This window comes from Miniopterus schreibersii (assembly GCF_964146895.1).
Source record: "Miniopterus schreibersii genome assembly, chromosome: 2".
NCBI classification, from domain to species: domain Eukaryota; kingdom Metazoa; phylum Chordata; class Mammalia; order Chiroptera; family Miniopteridae; genus Miniopterus; species Miniopterus schreibersii.
This window is the reverse complement of record NC_138102.1, coordinates 135,950,179-135,975,374: the sequence shown is the minus strand read 5'-3', so window position 1 is coordinate 135,975,374 and position 25,196 is coordinate 135,950,179. Positions and strand designations below refer to the sequence as shown.

The following is a 25,196-nucleotide window of genomic DNA, read 5'->3' as shown; positions in this document are numbered from 1 at the left end:
GAGACAATTTACTGCTGGCGGAAATGTAATTAAAGATTGTGCTAACCAAATAAACTCTAATTTGTTTTTAGTGTGCCACCAAATTATCTGCAAAACAAAATCCTAATTAGGTCAGCTACTTTTAAGACAATGTTTAAATAGGTATCAAGCCCCTTTTGGTTTAACTCAACTTCTAATCAAAAGCAATACAGTTATTTTTTTTAAAGACGTCCAAATTCACAAAAATACATATTGCATGATAAAAGGCTGCTTGATATTGAAAAACTATTGAATATGAATTAGATTTGTGATAGAGCCAAGCCTTTCTAAACGCACCCCAGGACGCAATACTATATTCATTTTCTTTTCTCATCCCTCTATTATTCGTAGGTGTTCACCTCCAGTCATTCAAATGTTCAGTTCCATATGTTGTCAAGGGAGCCATTCACATTTCATGAATAAGGCAGCATGACCTCCACAAGAGGCAATTGAAGAGAATTAGCCACAACTAATTGAAAGTCTTCCTGCTTCGGGTTAAAGCCCTTATCTGCTCCTCCAATTGTAATAAAAACTACTAAATAAGACGTCCCGTGATAAGAGATTAAATATCAATCTAAAACTCTCCAATTCTACTTTTTCATTAAACCAAGGTTTACCAACACACAAAGAATATGATTTTGATGGTCAACAATTCCACAATTCACAAATAAATATTTTGATTGGCACAGTGACTTAAAACACAATTTCTTCCTACCACTATTATTGGGACATTAGGCCCAAATCTAAGGGTTAAGGATAGACTGCACTTTTATTTCTTTCAAACCAATAATTTCTTTTGAAAGCACAAGTTTTGACTGTTTACATTTTACAGGAGTCCTCCCCCATTTTAACAAAACGAAGGCTGGGAGAGAATAAAGAGATGACATTTGGAAAGAATCAGCCTTTCCAACGAAACTACATTTTTCCCCTTGTTCTTGCACGCAGTTGGCAGTGATTTCAGGTTTTCAGACTTCACAGCTAGCCTCCCAAAACTTGCATAACAGCACCCAGCACTCTCTCCTAAACCGTCCGGGCGTGCTGAGAAGCTACAGAAAGCACGCCCTTGCTTCTGAAAACTAGCTCCTTCCTTCCCTTCCATATCTACCGACCAGTCTTGCCAACTTTTACCGGAACAAGAATGTTACAATTTGGTCAGAAGGGGGATTTATGGAGCACGGGGGACCGAGCAACAAAAGGCTGTCTACCGCAGCCCGGGCAGTGCCCAAACGCTAGTGAGGGGGCTTCCCGAACGGAAGAAGCGTGTTCAGTGACGGGCGGGGTGCAGGGAAGGGGGCCTGAAGGAGGCAGAACCTATCGCTGAACCACAGGATCCCGCACACGCAGAGGGAGAGCTGAGCACTCCGGCAGTGCGCAGGGGGCCGCCTCCGCGGCCAGGCAGGGGCGCGCACTGCCACCCCCTGCGAGGCTCCGGGCGCGGGGCGTTGACTCTGCCCCGGAGTTGTCAGTGGATCCCTCCCCTCGCCCATCGGCGCCTCGGCGAGTCGCGCCAAGGGTCCCCCAGCGCGGCCCGCGAGGCGCTGGGAAGGGGAGACTGAGGCCCCGAGCGCTCCTCTGCATCCCCACCGAGCGCCGCTGGAGGCCCGGGCCAGGAGGCGCTGCCCGGGGAAACGCTGCTGCGCGCCAAGCGCCCGGGCCCCGCGCCCGCTCCCCCTCCGCCTTCAGGAGAATACTTACAGCCGAGCGACCCAGGGCGGGAGCGGCTCGGGAAGGTGCGCCAGCCCCCGGCGACTGCAGTCCAGCAGGTCCCCGAGGCAGCGGCAGGGAGCAGGGCACAGGCGCTCGGCGGCGACCGCGCGGCCGCTGCCCTCGGCCGATCCCGCGGGTCCCAGCGCCGCGCACAGCAGCAGCCCCAGCGCCGCCGCGGGCGCGCGGAGCCTCGGCGCGCCCATCGCGGTCCCGCGGCCTCCCGCTCGGCCCTGCGCCCCGCAGCCGGCGCGCGCCCGGAGCCCGGCACGAACTTCCAGCCGGGGTGGCTGCCCGCAATTGGCCCGCGTGCGCGCGCGCGCCCTCCTCCCGCGCTCCGCGGCGAACTCCTTTCTTTTACTCCCAGCGGTGAAGCCTTTTCAAGCCCCGGAGCGGCCAGAGGAAAACGAAAAAGGAAGGCTGACTGCGGCACGGCTGCGGTACGAGCAGCGTCGGCGCGCCGAAGCCCCTTTTGCCCGCAAAAGAAACTTTTTCCCCGCCTCCCCGCCGCGGAGCGCCCGGCCCGGCCCGGCCCGGCGGAGGCGGGGCCTGCAGCCGCCCGCGCGCGCCCATTGGCCGGCCTGGCCCCGGCTCCCGTGGCCACGTGACAACAACAGGGCTCCGAGCCCGGGGCGGGCGCACGCGAGAAAGAGGAGCTGAGATTGTAGGAAAGTCGGGGTTACATTTTCCAGCCTCTCGGGCCAGGGGCTTTCACTACATGCCGGGAAGCATATATCACAGGGCGCTGAGGAGTAAAAGGCACGGAGCAAACAAGTGTGTGACACTAGGGCGGCTCGTGGAGTTGGAGGTGTTTAAGGGAACATCAGGGGAGCAAGGTTAGCTCTGTTAACAGGAAACCTTTCCATTCCAAACTTTAAACATTTGTAAGTTGTCCTGTTATCCCCAGATGAACAATGGTTTCAATGAACGTACAGTTTTCTTTAACATTAATACTGGTCGGGTTTTTCCATATATTGGCCCCCAAAATAAAAACAATAAAATGTAAACGTATTGGAAATGGTATCTAGAGTTACAAATAGCCAGCTGGATAGAGCTGGAGGGAAATTATGGGAAATGACCTTCTAATAAACCACGATGCCAATCACAGATTGCATGCAATAGCTAGAAATAATAAAAGGAGTCACAGTACTATTTCAAAGCAAAATGAAAACTAGGAGGAAAAAATTAATATATGTACCATGGTCCACGTGGGCTTTGAGTGATGACAAATCCCCATTGAAAATGCTACCAGGCTAGAAGTACTTTCCTGCCTCCTCAGCCTGGGGTGGATTCAGCATACAGGACTTGCCAGCCAAACCTGTGCCTTGACTTACTCTTGCAGGTGACTGGGGCCACCTCAGGGACCACCTGGGAACGCCCTCCTCTGGCTGAGGAAATGGACCCAGAGAAGGTAACTAACCTGTTTGTAGCAAAACCTGGAAGTTTATTTTAAACTTCCACTTCTGCAATCAGTGTTTCTTGCATGTTTTCTGCCAAAACATTCCTCCGGGCTACTTAGATTTTTCATTATTGAGGAGTGGAGCCCAGCCGGGAGTGGCTCAGCGGTTGAGCGTTGACCTAGGATCCAGGAGATTGGGGCTCGATTCCCAGGAAGGGCACATGCCGGTGGTTGCGGGCTGCAGCCGATCAATGATTCTCTCATGATTGATGTTTTTATCTCTCTCTTTCCCTCTCCTTTCCTCTCTCTGAAAACAATAAAGATATATTTAAAAAAAGAGAGAGAAGTGGAGATAGCTAGTAGAGTTGAGACTCTCACTCCAACTGTAATGCCCATTGACTTCCACTGTAGCTAAGCACCTCCATTCACCCGGACGAGAAAAGACTCACTTTGAAGTTGAAACGCACTCCTTCGTATCCCATCCTCTTCCTTCCAGCTTCCATTAGCATCAACTCCACCACCGTTTTTGATGATGTACATTTAGAAAATATTTATAATGACAGCACCTTGATTTTCAAATGAACGTTTTGCCTACTTGGGAGGGGTCAAGATTCACCACAGTCATGCTATGGATTTTTCAGCTCTGTGTCCCTCATCTATTTCATATAAAGAAAATCAGGCTTAGTACATAGTTTTTAAATAGAAGCAATATGCCACCATACACATTGCCATTATGTGTAAGCATGGTGGCATGGGCAGGGTAGCTTGCTGACTGACACATCACCCACGTGACAGAGATAGTCAGAAATAGATAGGCTACCGCTTTGGGGAGGCTTCTCTCATTTTCTTTCCCCAGTCTACACTATCCTTATATTGTTTCACCTTTTGTGAGTTCTATTTTTACCCACTTGCTGATATTTACCACATTCATACTTCTAGCCCAGATATTTCTCCTAAACTCTAGACCCATATAGTCAACCATCCGTAGGTCATCTCAAGTTGATGTTCACGTGTAACATGACTGGAATTAAATTTCACCACCACTGAACCTACTGCTTTTCCTCCTGAGTTTACTCTCTTGAAAAAATACCTCCCTCCATCCAGATGACTACTGGTCCAGAAGCCTGACGTTTCCTCATTTTCAGCACCACCTGTACATTCAATTAATTAGCAAGTCCTGGTATATCTCTTCCCTAACTCCATAGACATTATGCAAACTAAGACCATCACCAGCTCTTGTTTGGATTGCTGCCATAGCCTCTTTCCCAGCTGGCATTCCAAGCCTTTCTCCACAGTGCAGTCAAATAATATCCCAAAAGCTCAAATCTGAGTCTGTGACTCAATTGCCTAATTCCTTTCACAAGCTACCATTGTCCTCAAAGTAAAATTTAATTTTTTTAGAGTAACATATGCAGCCTTTTTGTGTGTGTATTTGGCCTCTGCTGAGCTCTTGAACTCTTTTTATTTAATCATCTCTCTTTTACTCTAGGAACTACTTGCAATTCTCTTCCCATGCTGTGCTCATTGCCTTTGGCCTTTCTTCACATGTTGGTCCCTCTGTCCAGGTCACTCTCTGCCCTTCTCTTGCCTGGCTGATTTGTGCTTCTATTAAGCATCCTTCTTCTGGAGGAGGTTTCCCTGATGTTTCAGCTGTTCCGCCAATGCACTCCCAGAACATATAGTATTCACTGGAATGTAATTGGCCATTTTCACTCTACTCCTTTCTAGATAATGCTTAGAATTTCCACATCACCATGTATCCTAAATATCCTTTAAGGGTTTCACCAGATATGTGATGTTAAGTTATTTAAATTTTCAGTACCTCAAGTTTCTCCTTCTGTAAGTTGGGAATACAATAAAAATTTTAACTGATTGCTGATTATCAGTTCACTGGATTAGCTGTCACTGTCTGTTCTCTCTGTAAGATTTATTGACTAATGCCTAGGACTGGCTGAAATCTAGAGGCTACCAGCCCCTCCCTAGTACACTATTTGCATGTTTGCTCCTACCAGTCAGATGTTGATCCATAGTAGTTCCAGACTTCTTTATATCTGTAATTGCACAATTAAATTATTGTGTAAACCAAATACAAATGTAGCCAGAAAGTAACTTCATTTCTATGCTAATGAGTTTGAACGTTGGGAAAGATTCTTTAGAGGTAATCACTAAAACACAATGCTGTGAAATTAGATATTGGCAAGACAGTTGTAAAAACTGGGGAGAAATTATAAATCTAGGAGATTGCTTTGCAGGCATCTTTAAATGCTTGTTCCACTTTAAAGTAATCACAACTGGGAATCGATCATCGGAGGATGTTTTGTGGGAGTGGCTTTTGCTTACTGAAAGCTTCATATGGGTGTTGAGAGAGCCAACTAGGATGACATGGACAGGATGTGGCACCTTACGTGTGGCTGTTCTCCCTGTCAGTGTGACCTCAGTCATGCCGCCAGTAGAAACAGAGACCAGTTCCACGGGGCAACTTTAAATCAATGTAATACTTTTACAGACTTCTCAAACTCATTGTGAACCATGGGACAAAACTCCCACTGGGTCTCTACCTGAGCAACTGAGGACTGAATGTCCTTGAGATCCTTCACACCCCCGAGGAGCTTCCTTTGTAGTAGCTTGACAATGGGAATGAAGGCAGGGTGCCAGTGTCATTAGAGAAACGGTATTGGAAAGATGGTCTGTAATTGAGGGGGAAAAGAAACGTGAAATCCTATTTAGTATCGCAAAATGTACCAGTTAAATAACAGTGACCCCGAAACAGCTTGAATGTGTCATAGAGGCCTCTGATCTCATGATGTAGTATTTCCAGGTACATACCCCCCCCCTCCCACACACACACTTTCACACCCAGTATAGCAGTAGCCAATGTTGATTTTCAGTTCATGTGGGTAATATCTCATACAGAAGGGTTTGAGATTGTCAAATTCATTTTTGGCTGGAGGCCTTTAAACATTTGAATTAAAATAAGATAAACTGATGGATTTCTTTACTTCTTCAGAGGTTTACACTGGTTAACCAGGTCGTTGAAAATTGACTCTCCATTGGTAATCAAACCTAATTCAGATCCAGATAGCTTTTATAATTTTGTCCTGATGAATGGTGAGTCCCATCCGTTTTCAAGACAGCCTCCTACCATCCATTTTATGGTTAGTATAACCCAGCCCCAGTGCTCTTTGCAGTTTTCCTGTTTTTTTTCTCCCTCTGGCAAGTGTGAGACTTTCTTATCTTGAGTGCTGGCAAGGGCAATGACTCACCGATAAAAAGTAATAGAGGTGCTAAGCTGTCAGTTTTAACATCCAAGGACAAGAATGAAAGCTAAACACTCAGTCCTTGCTTTATCATTACAATGAATGACACAGTTTGTGTAAGTGTGAACTGTGAAAAGGGAAAGAGATAAGGCCAGGCAGGAAGAAAAGCACAAAAATCCCCAGATAATGATGCCAAAAGCAAATGTTGCTGTGCTCTGTAACCTAACCATGTCTCTCCCCATTCATTAAGGCATTTTAGAAGAAAGAGATAACCCCCTTTTCTCACCAAAAAATGCAAGGCTTCACTCAGAGAGCAGGAGAATACAATCTTACTTTACAAAACCCCTGCTAGGAACATGTCTGGACTCTTTAGAAAATATTTAGAAAGATGAAGATAGCCACCCATCTGTTTTACTCAAGTTGGCCAGCTGTACCATACTACTTGAATTGAAAGCAATGTTGTCTGAACATTCACTTAATTACAAATTAAACATATGCTATCTCTTCTTTTACTCTTTTATCAAATTACCCTCTAGGAATTATGTGTGCTCTGAGGAGAACTCATGTTGTGGAGAAAACTGGCTACCCTGGAAGTCACCTCAGTGTGGCCTGGGGCTGCAGGGAGCCCTGAGGTAGTGGGGGAGGGCTGAAGGCCCAGCGCGGGCCTGTGACTCCCACCCGGTTCTCCTCAGTGGTGGGTGTCCTTCCCCAGCAAAGAGCCTTTCAGGGGTCTCCAGTTTCTTCACTCCTTTAAGGACCTTAAGACACTTTCTTCTCTTCTTCCAATCCCTGCTCGATTTTCATTTTCATTTTTATTTTTTTCCTCTAGCTATCAGTAATATTAAGGCACCACCGGGAATCTTCAACACATAAAAAAATAGCCTGGCCCGGCCGGGTGTGGCTCAGTGGTTGAGCCCGACCTAGGATCCAGGTGATCGGGGTTCGATTCCCGGTCAGGGCACATGCCTGGGTTGCCGGCTCGATCCCCAGTCGGGGGCGTGCAGGAGGCAGCCGATCAATGACTCTCCCATCATTGATGTTTCTGTCTCTTTCTCTCTCCCTTCCTCTCTCTGAAATCAATAAAGATATACATTTTTTAGAAATTATTAAAAAAAAAATAGCTTCCATCCTGTCAGAATGCAGAAACCCAATGCCTGAGAATTTGTTATAGAGGACTCAAGGCGGTCAGAAGCCTGACAGGGAGGCCGTAGCGCTGTGACTGTGCTTTACCAAACACCTCTCTACGTCATTGTCCTTGTCTGTAAAGTGGCGTGAGGAGTGGTGCATTGCTGCACAGAAGTCTTGTATAACTCTAAGGCCCCGCAGATTCTAGTCCTCATGACTGAATCCCAAGTTGCTGTTCTCTTTTCATTAGTCAAGGAATTAGAGTGAGTGGACTATGGACGTGTTCTGCTGCTGGGATGATTGACCAATCATTGAAATTAAGTAAACCCTCAACTACTGGAATTAAGTAAACCCTCAACTACTAATCCTGAGTAGAATGTGTAAAATAATTAATTTTTAAATAGAAAAAAACCCTTTTGTAACTTTAATATGGGACACTTAATTTATGTGTTATGACAGCCTACTATATGTATCCTGAGATTTTTAATAGGAATTGTATCACGCCATCTCCAAAAGTTAGTGCATAATTCAGTTTGTTATGATTTATGACATGAGGTCAGAAAAGAATCATTAGGCCTATTTACTAAAAAGATTCAAATATCCCTCCTGGGAACTTTTCTGCAGAATATTTTTCTCCCACTACTTGGATGAACAGTTGGCCTATACACCATTCTTAGAATTAATTTGCATTTCCAAACCATGAAAGCACTCATAAGTGAGTTATTTATTGCTTTTATTTATAGCTGTATCCTCTTACACATTTAATATTTACCCAGGCCTAGTTATCAAATTATTTAAAGTGACTTTGTGGAGAATATTCTCAGAATCAGGTTCCCTGCATTAAAAACTCTGCTTCTGTTCCTAAATCTAAGCTGAGTTATCAAGCCACAGTGTTTCCATATTCTTCTGCATACGTACTTTTAATAGAAAGGAGGAAGACTTTTGGTTCAATGTGACATTGTGCTTCTGTCACAGTAAAGGCAATACAAATGCTTTCCTGATAATACATAAAGATTTAGCCCAAAGCTTTACACAATCTATTACATCTATACAGTCATACAAAAAGACATGCATGGAAATACTGACATAGAGCATGCAGAAGCTTTCAGGGGCACCTTGCTCACCTGCCTGCCCTGGGCAGGCCGCGTGTGCAGCACTCCCGCACTTCCCCACTCCCGCAGCAGTTATTCCAGATCCGAACAACCTTTGCAGTCAGAGCACCCGTCTTCACAGCCCACATAAATAAATTCCTCCTTCTCTCCTTTGGTCATTTGAGCTTTCCTGCTTTTTCTGGACAAAATAGAAGCTATTACCAGAAACATTCCTCAGCTTTCCTCTTTGCAAATTAAATAACTGCAACTCTTTTTAGCGCTTCTCACAGGCACCAGGCTTCCTCCGTCTAACACCCTCCTGAGGGCCAGCAGGGACTCTTTTCTGTTTACTTGCCTCAAGTAGATGAGTGTGGCCAAGTGGAAGTCAGAGGCTCCTGCAACTCCGCAGGTGATGATGTTCAGCATTTGTCAAGCTCTTGCTGTTTTCTAAATGTGTCATATGTATTAACCTATTTCTTACAAACACACTTACAACTCATGTTACCAGATAAGGAAACTGAGGTAGGGAGATGCTACGGAATTTGCCTGTGGTGGAGTCGGGATTCAAACCCAGTCACTCGGGCTCCACAGGGTACCCTCTTAACGGCTGTGCTACACTGCTTTCCTCTAGTGGGAGGAAGCAAGCGCTCCCAAAGCCTTTCTTAAGGGAAGGGATTTCCAGTCAGGAGATTGGGATCAGTAAGGAAAGCATGGAACTTGCCTGGTAATCCTTGATGGTGGTTGACTGTAGTCACGGCCCTGTCTTTTCCTTCCCTCTTTCTTCCCTCCTCTCTTCACTGATCTAAGTTTAAGAAAAAAGATTTGTCTCATGTAGATGTATGAATCAGTCCCTTTAGGTTCTGCTTTGTAAAGGTAGATAGCCATGCCTAGGTGTCAGACTGGGGCTTGAACTCTAACCATTGAGATCCACTGTGTGTTCTCAGGCATGGCTCTCCGCAAGGTCAACACAGCCTCATCACAGGAGCGCTGCATCGGGCGGCACTGGCGCTTCAGGGTCAGCGTTCTGTAAAGCCACACGTAGCTTGCCTGAGGACCTAGATGGCTGGGAATCAGAAGAATCCAAAGATGCAGAAAGGGAAACAGGGTTTGCATTTTTTACAATTTTGCCTAGGACTGCACCTTATTAGGGGAACCATGATGGGATACATGTGATCCAAGAAGCCCAGAGAAGTGAAATATTAATACTGGAGATTATATTTCAGCTGTTGAGATACTTTACATGTGGTAGCAGGATTTTCTTTTAGCTTTTGATTTATTAGCTAATGCTAATTTTTATGCTTTTCTAACTCCTATCCACATAAATGAGAAAAATTTTTAAGTGTTCCAAATTGGCTAGTTTAAAATTCTAGTTTCCAAATCAGCTTTTTTAAAGGCTTCCCTGTAAGTTCATTGCTCCAGGAACATCCCAGAGGCTACCTTCTGTTAGGGTACTCTGCCCAAGTCCTCTCACATTTCAAGAGAACCCAACTCAAGTTATAAGATAGTAACATTCATTATCTTACTTTATACTTACTAAGTCATTCATTGTCATGACAAATAATTTCTATTATGAATAATATAATATCCATCATGAAAATTAACTTACTGCAATTCTGATAAAAATCTATACTTTCTAATATTATAAAGAAAGTACTAGAGACACAAGCTCCCTTGTGGATTCATTTTTGAACTTGTATCGTGTAATATTAAGAGCTCTCATCTATGATTTTGAGTCTATACACAAAGATAATTCATGTAAAAATATGAATTTTTTCAAATATTTCTTAAATATGTTATTAAAATAGAGCTTATTTGAATAGTTTGTCCTAGAACAGTAAATTATTTAATGTAGTGGTGACGAATTTTTAAACTGAGACATATCTTATAAACAAGAATTTGAACAAAATCTTTATTTCACCTAATGACAGTATACCATAGGAAGTAAATGGAAACGTGAACATTAAATGTTGATGGTTCTGTCCCAAAAGGATTCTAGGGCATTCGAAGTTGATGAGCATTTTCCTGAAGTTTGTGATTATTCATTGAAATTGATACGCTTGAGAAGGGAACAATAAAGTGGAACTACTTTTTTTTCCTTGTAACTTTGGATGTTTAGTTACTGTGTTAATGGGAGTACAAGCTAAATGTCTCAAGGTGAGTGTAGAATTCTCCATCTTGTTAGTAATTATACTTGACTTCTTATGAGCCAAGAGGAGAATGTTGGAAACAAAATTGCGCCTAATTTGCACATACTGATTGCAGTCACAAAAGCTCTTTCTTAAAATTTTGCCCTAGGCAAAAAATAAAAAATAAAAATTTAAATCAGCTTTTATGAAATCACTCAAATGTAGCATGCTTACCTCCATTAAAAATAACTAAAATATCCTAAGACAATCCATATTTGGTAATTACAGTTACTTTAAGATGTGTATTACATGGGACTAGATCTGAAATTAAGAGTAAATCAGCTTCTTAAAACTCTGATTTTTAAAAATTTATTTATTTTTAAATTTTTATTGAATTTGTTGGGATGACATTAGTTAATAAAAATATATAGGTTTCAGGTGTATAATTCTATAATACGACATCTGTATATTGTATTATGTGTTCCCCACTCAAACTCAAGCCTCCTGTCACCACTTATCTCCCTTTTACCCTCTTTTGTCTCCCTCTACTCCCTTTCTCTCTGGTAATCACCATACTATTGTCTGTATGTTTTTTTCTTAATTCCTTCACCTTTTTCACTCAGCCCTCCAACCCCCCTCCCTTCTAACAGCTTTCAGTCTGTTTTCTGTATCTATGAGTCTGTTTTTATTTAGTTAGTTTGTTTATTTTATTTATTAGATTCCACTCATAAGTGAAATCATATGGTATTTATCTTTCTCTGACTGGCTTATTTCACTTAGCATAATACTCTCCAGATCCATCCATGCTGTCACAAAGGGTAAGATTTCCTTTCTTTTTATGACCAAGTAGTATTCCGTGGTGTAAATGTATCTCAGCTTTTTTTTATCCACTCATCTAATGATGGGCACTTGGGCTGCTTCCAAATCTTGGCTGTTGTAAATAATGCTGCAAGGAACATAGGGGTGCATATACCCTTTCAAGTTAGTGTTCTGGGTTTCTTCAGATATTCCCAGAAGTGGAATCACTGGGTCATAGGCAGTTCCATTTTTAATTTTATGAGGAAACTCCACACTGTTTTCCACAGTGGCTGCACCAACCTGCTCTGCATTCCCGCCAACAGTGAATGAGGGTTTCCTTTTCTCCACATCCTTGCCAACACTTGTTGTTTATTGATTTAGTGATGTTAGCCATTCTAACAGGTGTGAGGTGATATCTCATTGTGGCTTTAATTTATATTTCTCTGATGATTAGTGACATTGAATAGCTTTACATATGTCTATTGGCCATCTGTATTTCCTCTTAATTAGATTACTTTTTTGGTGTTGAGTTTGATAAGTTCTTTATGAATTTTGGATATTAACTCCTTATCAGATGTGTCATTGGTGAATATGTTCTCCCATTCAGTGGGTTGTCTTTTCATTTTGTTGATGATTTCCTTTGCTGTGCAAAAACTTTCTACTTTGATATAGTCCCATTTGTTTATTTTTTCATTTCCCTAGTCCTAGAAGACATATCAGAAAAAATATTGCTTCTATTTACTGCGTATGTTTTCTTCTAGGATTTGTGTGGTTTTGAGTTTTACATTGAAGTCTTTATTACATTTTTTAAAAATATATATCTTTATTGATTTCAGAGAGGAAGGGAGAGGGAGAGAGGGAGATAGAAACATCAGTGATGAGAGAGTCATTGATCAGCTGCCTCCTGTACAGCCTCTACTAGGGATTGAGCCCGCAACCCCGCATGTGCCCTGACTGGTAATTGAACCTCGATCTCATAGATCATAGGTTGATGCTCAACTGCTGAGCCACGCCAGCTGGGCAAAGTCTTTATTACATTTTGAGTTTATTCTTGTGTATGGTATAAGAAGGTGGTCTAGTTTCATTTTTTTGCACATATCTGTCTAATTTTCCTCACGCTATTTATTGATAGTCTATCTTTACCTCATTGTATATTCTTGCCTCCTTTGTTCAGTAGTAATTGACCATTAAGGTGTGGGTTTATTTCTGGGCTTTGTATTCTGTTCCATTGATTTATATGTCTGTTTTTATGCCAACACAATGCTGTTTTGATTATTATGGCCTTGTAGTACAATTTGATATCAGATAGTGTGATTCCTCCAATTTTGTTCTTCTTTCTCAAGATTGCTGTGGCTATTTGGGGACTTTTGTGGTTCCATATAAATGTTTGGAATATTTGTTTTAGTTCTGTGATATACACCATTGGTATGTAGATAGGAATTGCATTGAATCTATAGATTGCTTTGTTTAGTATGGACATTTTAATGGTGTTACTTCTTCTTGTCCATGAACAGGTTATATTCTTCTAGTCATTTGTATCTTCTTCAGCTTCTTTCTTCAGTATCTTATAATTTTATGAGTATAGGTCTTTTACATTCTTGGTTAAATTTATGCCAAGGGTTTTTTTGGGATGCAATTGTAAATGGGATTATTTTCTTAGTTTTCCTTTCTTGATAGTTCATTATTGGTGTAAAAAAATGCAACTGATATTTGGATATTTATTTTGTATCCGGCTACTTTACTGAATTCACTTATCAGTTCTAGTAGTTTTTTATTTTTCATCTTTAGGGTTCTCTATACACAGTATCATGTCATCTGCAAATAATGAATGAGAGTTTTACTTCTTCTTTTTCAACTGAGTGCCTTGTATTTCTTTTTCTTGTCTGATTGCTGTGGCTAGGACTTCCAGTACTATGTTGAATAAGAGGAGTGAAAGCAGATATCCCCGTCTTGTTTCCAATCTTAAGGGAAACATTTGTAGTTTTTTTCCCATTGAGTGTGAGGTTAGCCCTAGGTTTGTCATATATGGGATTATCATATATGGCTTTTATTATGTTATGGTATGTTTCCTCTGTTCCCAGTTTGCTGAGAGTTTTTATCATAAATGGGTGCTGGATTTTATCAAACGCTTTTTCTACATCTTTCGATATGATTATGTGATTTTTATCCTTCATTTTGTTTATGATGTATCATGTATATTGATTTATACGTATTATACCAACCTTAAATCCCCAAAATAAAGTCCACTTGATCATGGTATATGATCATTTTAATGTATTGCTGGATCTGGTTTGCAAATATTTTGTTGAGGATTTTAGCATCTATTTTCATCAGGGATATTTGCTATAATTTTCTTTCTTTGTAGTGTCCTTATCTGGTTTTGAAATTAAAATAATGCTGGTCTCGTAAAATGAGCTTGGGAGTCTTCCCTCATTTTGAAGTTTTTGGAATAGTTTGAGAAGGATAGGTGTTAGTTCTTCATTGCGTGAAGACATCTGTTCCAGAACGTTTGTTTATTGGGAGCTTTTTGATTACTGCTTCAATTTCACTAGCTGTAATTTGTCTATTCAGATTCTTTGATTCTTCCTGATCCAGTTTTGGAAGATTGTATGTTTTTAGGAATTTACCCTTTTCTTCCAGATTTTCCAATTTGTTGGCATATAGCTGTTTGTAACATTTTCTTAGAATTATTTGTATTTCTTTGGTGTCAGTTGTTACTTCTGTTTCATTTCTGATTTTATGTATTTGGGTCCTCTCTTTATTTTTTTTGATGAATCTGGTTAAATGTTAGTCTTGTTTATCTTTTCAAAGTACCAACTCTTGGTTTCATTGATCTTCTGTATTGTACTTTTTAGACTCTATTTCATTTATTTCTTCTTTCTGCAGAAGAAAGAAAAGTGAGTTTCTTTTACTCACTTTATGCTTTGTTTGCTTTTCTTTTTTGAGTTCCATTAAGTATAAAATTAGATTGAGTTCTTTTTTGTTTCTTGTGGTAGGCCTGTAATGCTATGAATTTCCTTAAAGGACTGCTTTCTGCTTTTGCTATGTTGTGTAGAATTTTGGGTGGTTGTGTTCTCAATTTCATATGTTTCAGGATATCTTTTGATTCCTTACTTGATCTCATTGTTAACCCATTCTTTGTTTAGTAGCATGTTACTTAGCTTCCATGTCTGTGTGTTTTACAGGTTTTTTCTTCTGATTGATTTCTAGTTTCATACTATTATGGTCAGAGAAGATGTTTGATATGATATCAGTCTTCTTAAATTGATTGAGACTTGTTTTGTGTTCTGACATGTGGTCTATCCTAGAAAATGTTCCATGTGCACTTGAAAAGAATGTACATTTTGCTGCTTTGGAGTGAAATTTTCTGAAGATATCAATTAAATCTATCTGATCTAGTGTGTCATTTAAGGGCACCATTTCCTTTTTGATTTTCTGTCTAGAAGATCTATCCATTGATGTCAAAGAGGTTTTAAAATCCTCTACTGTGACTGTATTACTGTCGATGTCTCCTTTTATGTCCATCAAGGTTTACTTCATTTATTTATTTATTTATTATTTATTTATTTATTTATTTATTTATTTTATTTTTTAAGAATATATCTTTATTGATTTCAGAGAGAGGAAAGGAGAGGGAGAGAGAGACACAGAAACATCAATGATGAGAGAGTAATTGGGGATCGAGCCCGCAGCCCAAGCATGTGCCCTGACCGGGAATTGAACCTCGATCTTCTGGACCCTAGGTCTATGCTCAACCACTGAGCCATGCCTGGCCGTGCTACTTTATATATTTAGATGCTCCTATGTTGGGTGCATAAATGTTTACCAAGGTTCTATCATCTCACTGGATTGATCCTGTTAGCATGTCCTTCTTTGTCTCTTGTTATGACCTTCGTTTTGAAGTTTATTTTGTCTGATATAAGTGTTGCTATCCCAGATTTTTTTTTTTTTCATTTCCGTTTGCATGAAATATCTTTTCCACCCCTTTACTTTTAGTCTGTATGTATCTTTCATTCTGAGGTGGGTCTCTTGTAGACAGGATATATATGGGTCTTGTTTTCTTATCCATTCTGCTACCCTGTAGAGCTTTCATTAGAGGTTTTAAGCCAATTACATTTAAAGTGATTATTGATAGGTACATAGTTATTTCTATTTTATTCTTTATAACTATGTTGCTTTGTTTTATTTTTTCTTCTTCTTCTTTTTAAAGAAAACCCTTTAAAATTTCTTGTAATACTGGTTTGGTGGTAATGAAATTCTTTAGCTTTTTCTTGTCTGGGAAGCTCTTTATTTCTCCTTCATTTTAAATGATAGCCTTGCTGGGTAAGTCATCTTGGTTTAGGTACTTGCTTTCCATCACTGAATATTTCATGCCAGTCTCTTCTGGCCTGAAATGTTTCTGTTGAGAAATCAGCTAGAAGTCTTATGGGAGCTCCCTTGTAGGTAACTGTCTTTCTCTTGCTGCTTTTAAGATTCTCTTTTTATCTTGAACCTTTGCCATTTTAATTATGATGTGTCCTGGTGTGGGCTTCTTTGTGTTCATCCTTTTTGGGACTCTGTGCTTCCTTAACTTGTGTTCCTTTATCTTTCACTAGGTTAGGGAAGTTTTCAGTCATTAGTTCTTTAAATATGTTCTCGATCCCTTTTGCTCTTCTCATTCTGGTATCCCAGTGATGCAGATGTTGTTATGCTTCATGCTGTCTAAAAGGACCCTTAAACTATCCTCATTAAAAAAATATATATATTTTAAATTTTGCTGCTCTGATTGGGTGTTCTCTGCTACCTTATCTTCCAAATCGCTTTTTAGAGTCTCTGCTTCATCCAACCTACTGTTTATTTCTTCTAGTGTATTCTTCATTTCAGATATTATATTCCTCATTTCTGACTGGTTCTTTTATAGGGGTTCTTTGTCATTTTTTATGATTGTATCTCTTTGTTGAAGTTATTACTAAGTTTCTTGAGCATCCTTAAAACTATTTTTTTGAACTCTATATCTGGTAAATTGCTTGCCTCCATTTCACTTAGCTACTTTTCTGGAGATTTCTTGTTTTTCATTTGGGGCATGTTTCTTTGTCTTCCCATTTTGGCTGCCTATTTGTGTGTATTTTTTTAATGTATTAAATAGATCTGCTATTACTTTCAGTCTTGGTAGGACTGTTTTATGTAGTCCCCTTAATCACCTGAGCTGGGTGCTCCAGACTGTTCCTTATGTGGGTTATGTGGTCTCTCTTGTTGTAATTGAGTCTTGATTTCTATTGGCCCATTTGTGCATGAGTTCTAAAACTTTACAAATCAATATGATTTAGAAAGCACAGGAAAAACAAAACAACTTACCGATCGCAGAGTTCCTTCAACCATGATCTGTATTACTCTAGCATCAGACATGGGGGAGACAATAAACATGAAGACTCTTTGGCCCCTTTCCCAACTTATTGAATCAGAAATCCTACATATTAAAACACCCTCCAAAGTTTGAGAATCTGCAAGTTGCTACTCTGGAATTGTGGGAACTAATTCTCCTGTTACCACATAGCCTTTTTGTATAGTTTCTTTCCGATGGTGATGAAACTCTTACCATGAGTGCATGAGACTCCTCTCTCATCCTACCCTGTTTTGCCAAATATAGACTAATCTTATGGAGTATGGAAAAGCCAGAGATCAGGAAATTCCTGAGTATATTTCTAATATAATACTTTTCAGGTGTGTGTGTGTGTGTGTGTGTGTGTGTGTGTGTGTGTGTTGGCTTCTTCCCCATGATGTGAGCCCTTTGAGTCTTTGAGGCCAGGGAATGATGGTCTTCATGATCTGAGAATACTAACTCAGCTAGTGGTACCACCTTTCACCCAGTCACTTACTCCAGCTCTTAGGAGTTATCCTCCCTCTTCTCTTTCTCTCACAGTTCACAACTTGCCTCCCATATCACCAAGTCGTGTCAGCTCTGTTTCAAAGTATATGGTGATTCTCACCAGTCTCAACCCTTCCACTCTCACTACCCTATTCCAGCTTCTTTCACCTGGATTCATGGAAAAGCCTCATGCCCAATCTCTGATGGCACTCTTGAATTCCTATGATCAGTTCTCCACAAAACAGCCCAAATCTTCTTTTAAAAACATAAACCAGATTCCTCTTCTCTCTTCAAAATCTTCCTGCAGTTTCTCTCACACCTGGAAAAAAAAAATAAAGTCTTTGCCCTGGTCTAGGCTTCCTCGCAGAATCTGCTTTCTTCCCCGACCTTACCTCCCACTGCCCTACTCTTCTGGCAACACCACCCCTGCTCCCCTTCCTCTGATTCCTGGAACACACTGAGGTTATGCTCACTTGAGGAACAGTTTTAACTGCTGTTCCTTCAGCTGTGTGCTTCCTTGATCACCTCCTAGAGCTCATTCTCACCTCATTAAGGTGTCTTCTCAAATGTCACCTCCCAGAGAAACTTACCTTACCATAGTTCCAAAATAGTCTCTCTCCCCTCCCTGGCCCAGGCAACCTTCAGTGCTTTCCCTAGTTATTTTTCTTCTTTGTATTATTACTACCTGAACTTATATATGCTTTTCTTAATTGCTTATGTCCTCCCTCAGAAAGTAAGCCCCTAGGCAGAATGGGAAGCTGGTCCTGTTTATCACTCAAACTCCATGTCTAATATCTGGCATGGCATAGATATCAGCAAAATTTCATTGAATGTCTGTATCCCCAGAGCTGTCACATGTTCAGAGGTTTGTATACCTGGGCTGAATGTCCAAATGAATGACCATTAGAAGCTTTGTGTTTCTAGTTGCAAATATTCCCCTTGAGCAGAGTGTGCCCTTTGCAGATGATCCTCTTATCTAGCCCTCCACTCTGCCTCCTTGATCCTGTTCTCCTGTTGGAACAGATTTATTTTCTCCTGTTTGGATGAAAGAAGTCAAGGAGAAAGCTCATCATTATTAACTAAAAAGCAGTTTGGGACTTATTTTATCCTACAAAATAATTAATTTTTTCCCAAAGGAGGGATATAGGGTAACATTCAATTTCTCATGAAGCAAGTCAGTATCGGGGATAACACAACAGAGATTAAATAATAGGCCTTTTCTACTTGTATCTTTCCTTCTCTACACCAGTGAGAACCTAAATGCCCTGTAATAATCCACCTGTTACTGGGTTTCTTCCCATTACAATTTCATATTCCTCAGCAGGTTCTCAGAGGACGCCAGTTTAGGGTTTAGGCACTAACTGCCTCACTGTCCAATTTCTAAATGAAAAGTCTTTCTTTCTGGAACAAACACTTTAGAACATGTGTAACTGAAAGCTGAGGAATCTCAGGCAGCACAGTGGTCTCAAAGAAAGAGGTGTCACTTAAAACCTTACACAGTATCTGAAATATGTCATCTGCTCTCCTAGGATAAGTTTGGCTTCTGAGAATATTAAACACAGCGTTGGAAAATGGCATCAATGGTCAATGCAAATGAAATCATAGAACTGTTTTATGTTACATTATCCTACCCCCCTCCACTCAGAATCGGCTTAGGGATAATTTCACATTGGTAGACAACTGTTTCCCACATGTGAATTATAGCTGAATTATACCAATGATGTCATTGATGTGAAATAAAAAGTGCTGTGATTTTTAGTGATGGCTATTTCACCACAGCTGTGAGCAATGTGTTCCATAAAGACTGGGATAATTCTCCCAGGAGCCATGTTAAAACCTCACTCTTGCAACTCTTTAGCAACATAATAATGATTAAAAATGGATGCAAAAGTCATTTACCCACAAGGTCAGTATTTTATGTATTTCCTAGTTAATAAGTAAAAAAACAAAAAGGTTCTGATCTTATTACACACATGATATATTGGGCTAAGGTCCAGCACATACTTTATGATTAAGCAAGTCTGCAAATTAAAATAAGAAGGTGATCAAATACAATAGGGTGATTTTCTTTTTGAAATAAAAGTATAAAAACATGGTGCCTTTGAACTTTAAATATTTGAAGAAAAATAGCCTGGGTCAAAGGTAAAGTTAGATTTTTTTTTTCTTTAAGAGCTTTAAGATTGCCTGCTCTTATTTTGGTTGGATTAAAGCAAATCGTTAGCATTACTGTAACCTGGGTCAGAGCCGTCTAGGGGGGATGGCTGCGTGCCCAGCAGACCCACTCTGCCGGGAACTGCCATGGTGGCCCTCTCCACAGGTGTCCTCCGTGGAGCACAGTTCTCTCCTTGTGGGGTCTCGATGATTCACCATTGAACTTTCACTGAAGAGAGAGACTTTCGAAAAATGGGGAAAGGAAAACAACACCCAGCTACTAAAAATAAGCAGCTGTGTTTAGCATAGAGGAAGTGAAGTCATTTCTTACATTCCAAGTCCTTCACCTGTATGACCAAGACCTGATGTGATGTGACTGAGGAGACTGCAGCCTTTTCCCCAGGAATCTATCTGTCTGGGTCCTGCTTGGCTACATTTTGCAGAAGGACTATTTATGTGAGTCACTGCAAAAATAAAGCCTCCTGGGTTGGAGTTGTATGGGAAAGGATGGTTGTCTAGGATGGCTGAAGGCTCAACAGTGAATGTGGATAATGCCTGGGCTGGTGATGTTCCGAGCTCATGTGCTTATGAGTTCTGGGAATGTAAAAGTTATTTCTAAATTATTTATCACGAACATCCCCTGAACCTCACCAAGTGCCTAACATCGAGCACATTGTACATGCTCAAAAGAGGTGTGTGTATTAAAGTAAATAAAAAGAGAAGGAAGAAACTTAAAATGGGAAAATGAAAATCATGCTGAGGATCAGGTCTAAAAAGTGGTATAGGGCCATTTTCCGAGAACTACATGGATCCCTGGGCTGGAAGAACTAGCTGTTGAACACAGGACAGAGGGATGTGGGTGTTCAGGTCTAAGATGGTGAACCCCATAAGGTAAGGATATTTGATGCCTTTCTAGAAGCTCCTCATAGTGTGGAAAAAAAGGCTAGCCTGACAATTTACAGAAACTGTTCATGACAGTGACAAACCCCAGTGGACACATTTCCTCCGGTGGTAAGTCCCACTCAGTACCACCTGCCTCACTGCCCAGTGCATTCTTCCCTTGTTTCCCCTTCTTCTACCTCACTAGAGTGTACATAACTCTCAAGAGCACCATGGATTGGCCTCTAGGCCTGGAAGATTTAGAATAGTTTCCAAAGACACTTAATTTGCAATCAGGAAGTAGCTCAGACATCAAGCTATTTTGGCTTAATTAAGAGAACAAGTCTTTGACAGCTACAAGTGGAAAGTTCTTGGGATGGGACAACTTTTATAGCTCCAGACTTGGCAACCTTCAAAAGAAATGCTGCCAGTTCTTAATTTTAAAACTAAGGCTCTATTTATGCAACATTTACACAACTGTTTAATTCAGTGAAACTATCGCCCCAATTTACTTTGACGACATATAGATGAAGACCTTTGATTAGCTAATTCACCTTCCAATCACTTGTCAAGATGTTGCAAGTGGGCTGATTTCTTTCACACAACTGAGATTGATGCTATCACTAAAGAGCTAAGGTTCAATGACTTTATACTTGAATTATGACTTAAACAATGTCTTACATTAATAATGGTGGGGGAGGATTTTCTTTCAAACTTTTTTGGCTTTTATTTTAGTGACATATTTATTACGGATAAGTGTATGCTGAGTGCTCAAATGTACCTTTAACCATACTTTTATCTTATGCTAAGAAAACTACAGCAGCCTCTTTATTTTACATTTTATGATGTTAGTCTCTTTTCTCCAGTCTATCCCACACAGTTAAAAAAATCTCCTTAAACATTATTTCATTGTATGATTTTTCTCAAAATTTTCAACACTATATATGTGTACAAATCTTATTATACCCAAGCTAATTGAACATGTGAAAAATAATAAAAATAAGGATGGGTATACATGAAGGTAATGAATACAGAAAGTTTGATTGCATTTTTAAAATTCTTATTCCCAATGTGTGTGTTTTCGTACTTTCTGCAATGAGTACATCTTGCCTATGTAAAAAATTTTTAATTTCATTTTAGTTTTAAAGTTTCAATAATGCCCATTTCCTTGATTAAAAAAAAATTAGAAAAAGGAAAAGCTGAAAAAGTGGAAAGCACATAAGAAGAGTGTAGAAATAATGCATATATATTATTAATCATAATGTAAAACAACTAAAGTCTCCAGTTAAAAATAAAATATCAGATTTAATTTTAAAACAAATACAAAAATCCAGCTATATTCAGATCATAGGGTATACACTTAAACTGTTTGAATAAAGATTTAAAGTCAAAGGACAGAAAAAGTTTGTTTACTACTCAGTGGTAAACAAAACAAAGTTGGTGTAGTTATTATAAGAAAAAGTAAACTTAAAGCCAAGAGGCGTTCCTAGAGATGAAGACTTCAAGTCACCGTTAGGATATAATAGTTCTATTTTCATTTGCACCCAGATATAGTTTCAAATTGTAGTAGGACATCTTATAAAACATCTCTCAGTAACTGATAGATGAAGAAGACAAAGTTGTCAGCAAGGATATAGGAGGTTTGAACAGTATTATTAACAAGTTTGATTTATTTAACATTCAGAGAGCATTACACTTCACAATTGGAAAATAAATATTCTTTTCAAGTAAACAGGGAACATTATGAAAATTGACTGCATTTTGGAGCATAAAGATATCCTCAACAAATGTTAAAAGATTAATATCAGACAGCTCATTCTCTTAAACACAATCCAATGAACTTAGGAACTGATAAAAAGTATGATTCTAGGAAGAATAAATACATTGAAACACTTAAAAAACACATTTTCAAATAACTCATAGATTTAAAAAATCATAATTGAAATTATAAGTATTTAGAACTAAGTGGTAACAGAAATATTATATAACAAAACTTGTGGGTAGAGCCTAAAGCAAATTTTAGAATGAATTTTGTAGCCTTAAATACTTTTATCAGAAGCAGGTTAAAAATTAATGAGTTAGATTTCTTATTTTAGTAATACAAGGCTGGTTTAATAGTAGAAAATGAATTAATATAATTTATTTCATTAACAGACAAAGGAGAAAAAGTATTTAAGAAAAGTTTGAAAAAATTCAACGTTCATTCCTGATAAAAGTCTTAGCAACCTAGGAAAGTAATGAAACTTCCTTAACCTGAAAGAGATCATACACAGAAGTGTATAGTAAATATCATACTCGGTGTGAAAGGTAAGAAGTGTTCTTTTTATAATCCAGGACAAGCCAAAGATGCCCACTTCATTGCTTCAAACCAATGTTAAGCCAATAAGAGAGCTTTCTAAGTTTATTTAATACCATAATCAAAATACAAAACTCAGTTCTATATCCATATACCTACAACAACCAAGGAATGTAATTAAAGTAAAACTGGAAAATGCATTCTTTCTAATATCTCCCAAATCATCAGCAACAATAACTAACCACAGCCAACAACAAAAAGCCCTGGCAAAATATGCATGCCTTTTATGGAGAAAATTATAACATTTTATTATAAGATATTAAATAAGACCTAAATAAATACATACATACTTTGTTCTCAAGCCTTATATTAAGAAGTGAATTCTTTTGCATTTTAATCTAAAAATTCAAAGTAATTTCAACTTGGTTTTTTTATGGACTTGAATAAACTAATTCTAAAATATATATAGAAGAGTAGAGATACTTAATATGATATTACTAGTTCAACCAGATGTTGTAACTGTGTGTTCACAGAGAAAAAACAATTAGACCAGCAGGACCAAATAAAGAACCTAGACAAAGATTTGTTCTTACTTGGAATTTGACTTTGGGAAAAAAACAGGCATTATTAATCGGTGAAAATGAAAGAACAATGTAATAAATGATGCTGGGAAAAGTGATAATCCCTGTGGAAAAATGAAATTGGAGCCCTGTCTCTCTCATACACAAAAATTAATTCCATGTGGATTAAAGACTTAAATGTGAAACACAATATTTAAAACAGATATTTTGAGGAGACAATATAACAGAATATGTTTATACATTCAGGGTTTGGGTATGGAGACATCTCTTAAGAGATTTAATATTCATTAAGTTAAGTACTTCTGTTCAACGAAAGACACCATAAAGGAAAAGAGTAAAAGATAGGCCAAGGATTAGGACAAAGTATTTCCAATATATGTCACTGAAAAATTATTGCTAGCTAGTATGTATAAAGAACTCCAAGGCTCAAAAACAAGGGAGGAAAACTCAACACAAGCTAAGAGAAAAATTGGCAAAAGGTACGAATAAACATTTCACGTAAGAGGAAACAGGAAAATCTCATAAGCATATGAAGAGATGATGAACATCATTAGTAATTAAATCAAATTTAACTTAGTATATTTTCATGTTAAACCACGATGGGATATTTTATATGCACCAAATTGACAAAGATTTTAAGAGTCAGAATATACCAGTGTTTACAAGAGTATAGGATAGGGGTTGGCACGCTTTTTCTGTAAAGGGCCAGATAGTAAATCTTTTAGGCTTTGCAGGTTATAAGGTCTATTGCAGTGACTCAGCTCTGACATTGTATCAAAAAAGCTGTCTCAGACAACATGTAACCAACCAATTGGTGACTGTGTTCCAATAAACCTTTATTTATAAAAACAAACAACAGGTTTGATTTGGCCAATGGGCATAGTTTGCTGACCCCTGATTTAGAGAAAAGAGAAATCACATGGGAGTGTAAGTTTATATAGGCCTTTTAGAATGATCTACCGAAAGAGTCCATGCACAGTCCACTCCGACATATGTACTTAGAGGAACTCCTGCACCAGAGGCTTGTGTGAGAATGTTCCTAGCAGGATGTTTAATAACAAGAGCAAAATACTAGAGTTATCTCAAATGTATATCATCAATACCATGCGTACATTTATTTTGAAATAGCCATACAAAGAAATACTATACAGCAGAGAATGTGGATGAGCCACAGCCAGAGTCAGTAACCTGGATCCATCTCAAAAACATAATGTTGAGGAGGGAGGAGGTCACCGAGAAACACGTACACTATGAGCCCATTTGGATAAAACTCAAAAGAGGCAACACTAAGAAGTTGTTTATTTTTACTTTTATTTTTTTAGAATCACACACAAGGTGACAAAACTAAATTGAGGAGCAATAGAATGACTAATACAACATGCAGGACAATGTTCACTCTTGCAGGGGGACAGATGCGATTTGGGAAGGCCACGCAAGAGCTTCTGAGGTGCTGGGACTGTTCTCTGTTTCATTCCAGTTGGTAGAGCCTTGGGTGTGGGCTTCATTTTATTCTTTAAATGCTAAATATATATGTTATATACGTTTATATATGTGATGTTTTATAATAAAATATCAATTGAACTACAGTGCGTGACCCAGTTAAGTAATGTTTCAGGAAGATTACCCTGGTAGAGGTATTCGGGCTTAACCAGGAGGAACTATCGGGCAGTGGGGTCAGGAGGCTGTAAAGTGCCCCGGGCACCAGGAGCAGTGGCCACGTGATGCCAGGGACAGGTGTGAATTCCAGAGGCTTTTTGAGAGACACATGTAAGGAGCTTGGGTGGAGTGATGAGAAGGATGGATAGCCCCGACAGGTTAACTGGACACACACACAACAGAAAAAAGCAAAGCAAACATTTGTTATGAAAATTCCCAAGGAAAGTTGAACGGCATTTATTTTGACATAACGTAATGAAAGATTAGCTC

The 25,196-nt window shown here is 39.4% G+C and overlaps 1 protein-coding gene across 1 annotated transcript in view; it reads right to left on the bottom strand.

The window, feature by feature from the left end:
• Positions 1-2,102, bottom strand: part of LRIG3 (leucine rich repeats and immunoglobulin like domains 3) — a 47,137-nt gene extending 45,035 nt beyond the window's left edge. The window contains exon 1 of the mRNA XM_081127619.1: positions 1,714-2,102. Within this exon, the coding sequence (XP_080983745.1) occupies positions 1,714-1,928 (215 nt within the window). The 5' untranslated portion in view covers positions 1,929-2,102. The remainder of the gene's footprint in view (positions 1-1,713) is intronic.
• Positions 2,103-25,196: the final 23,094 nt, after the last annotated feature.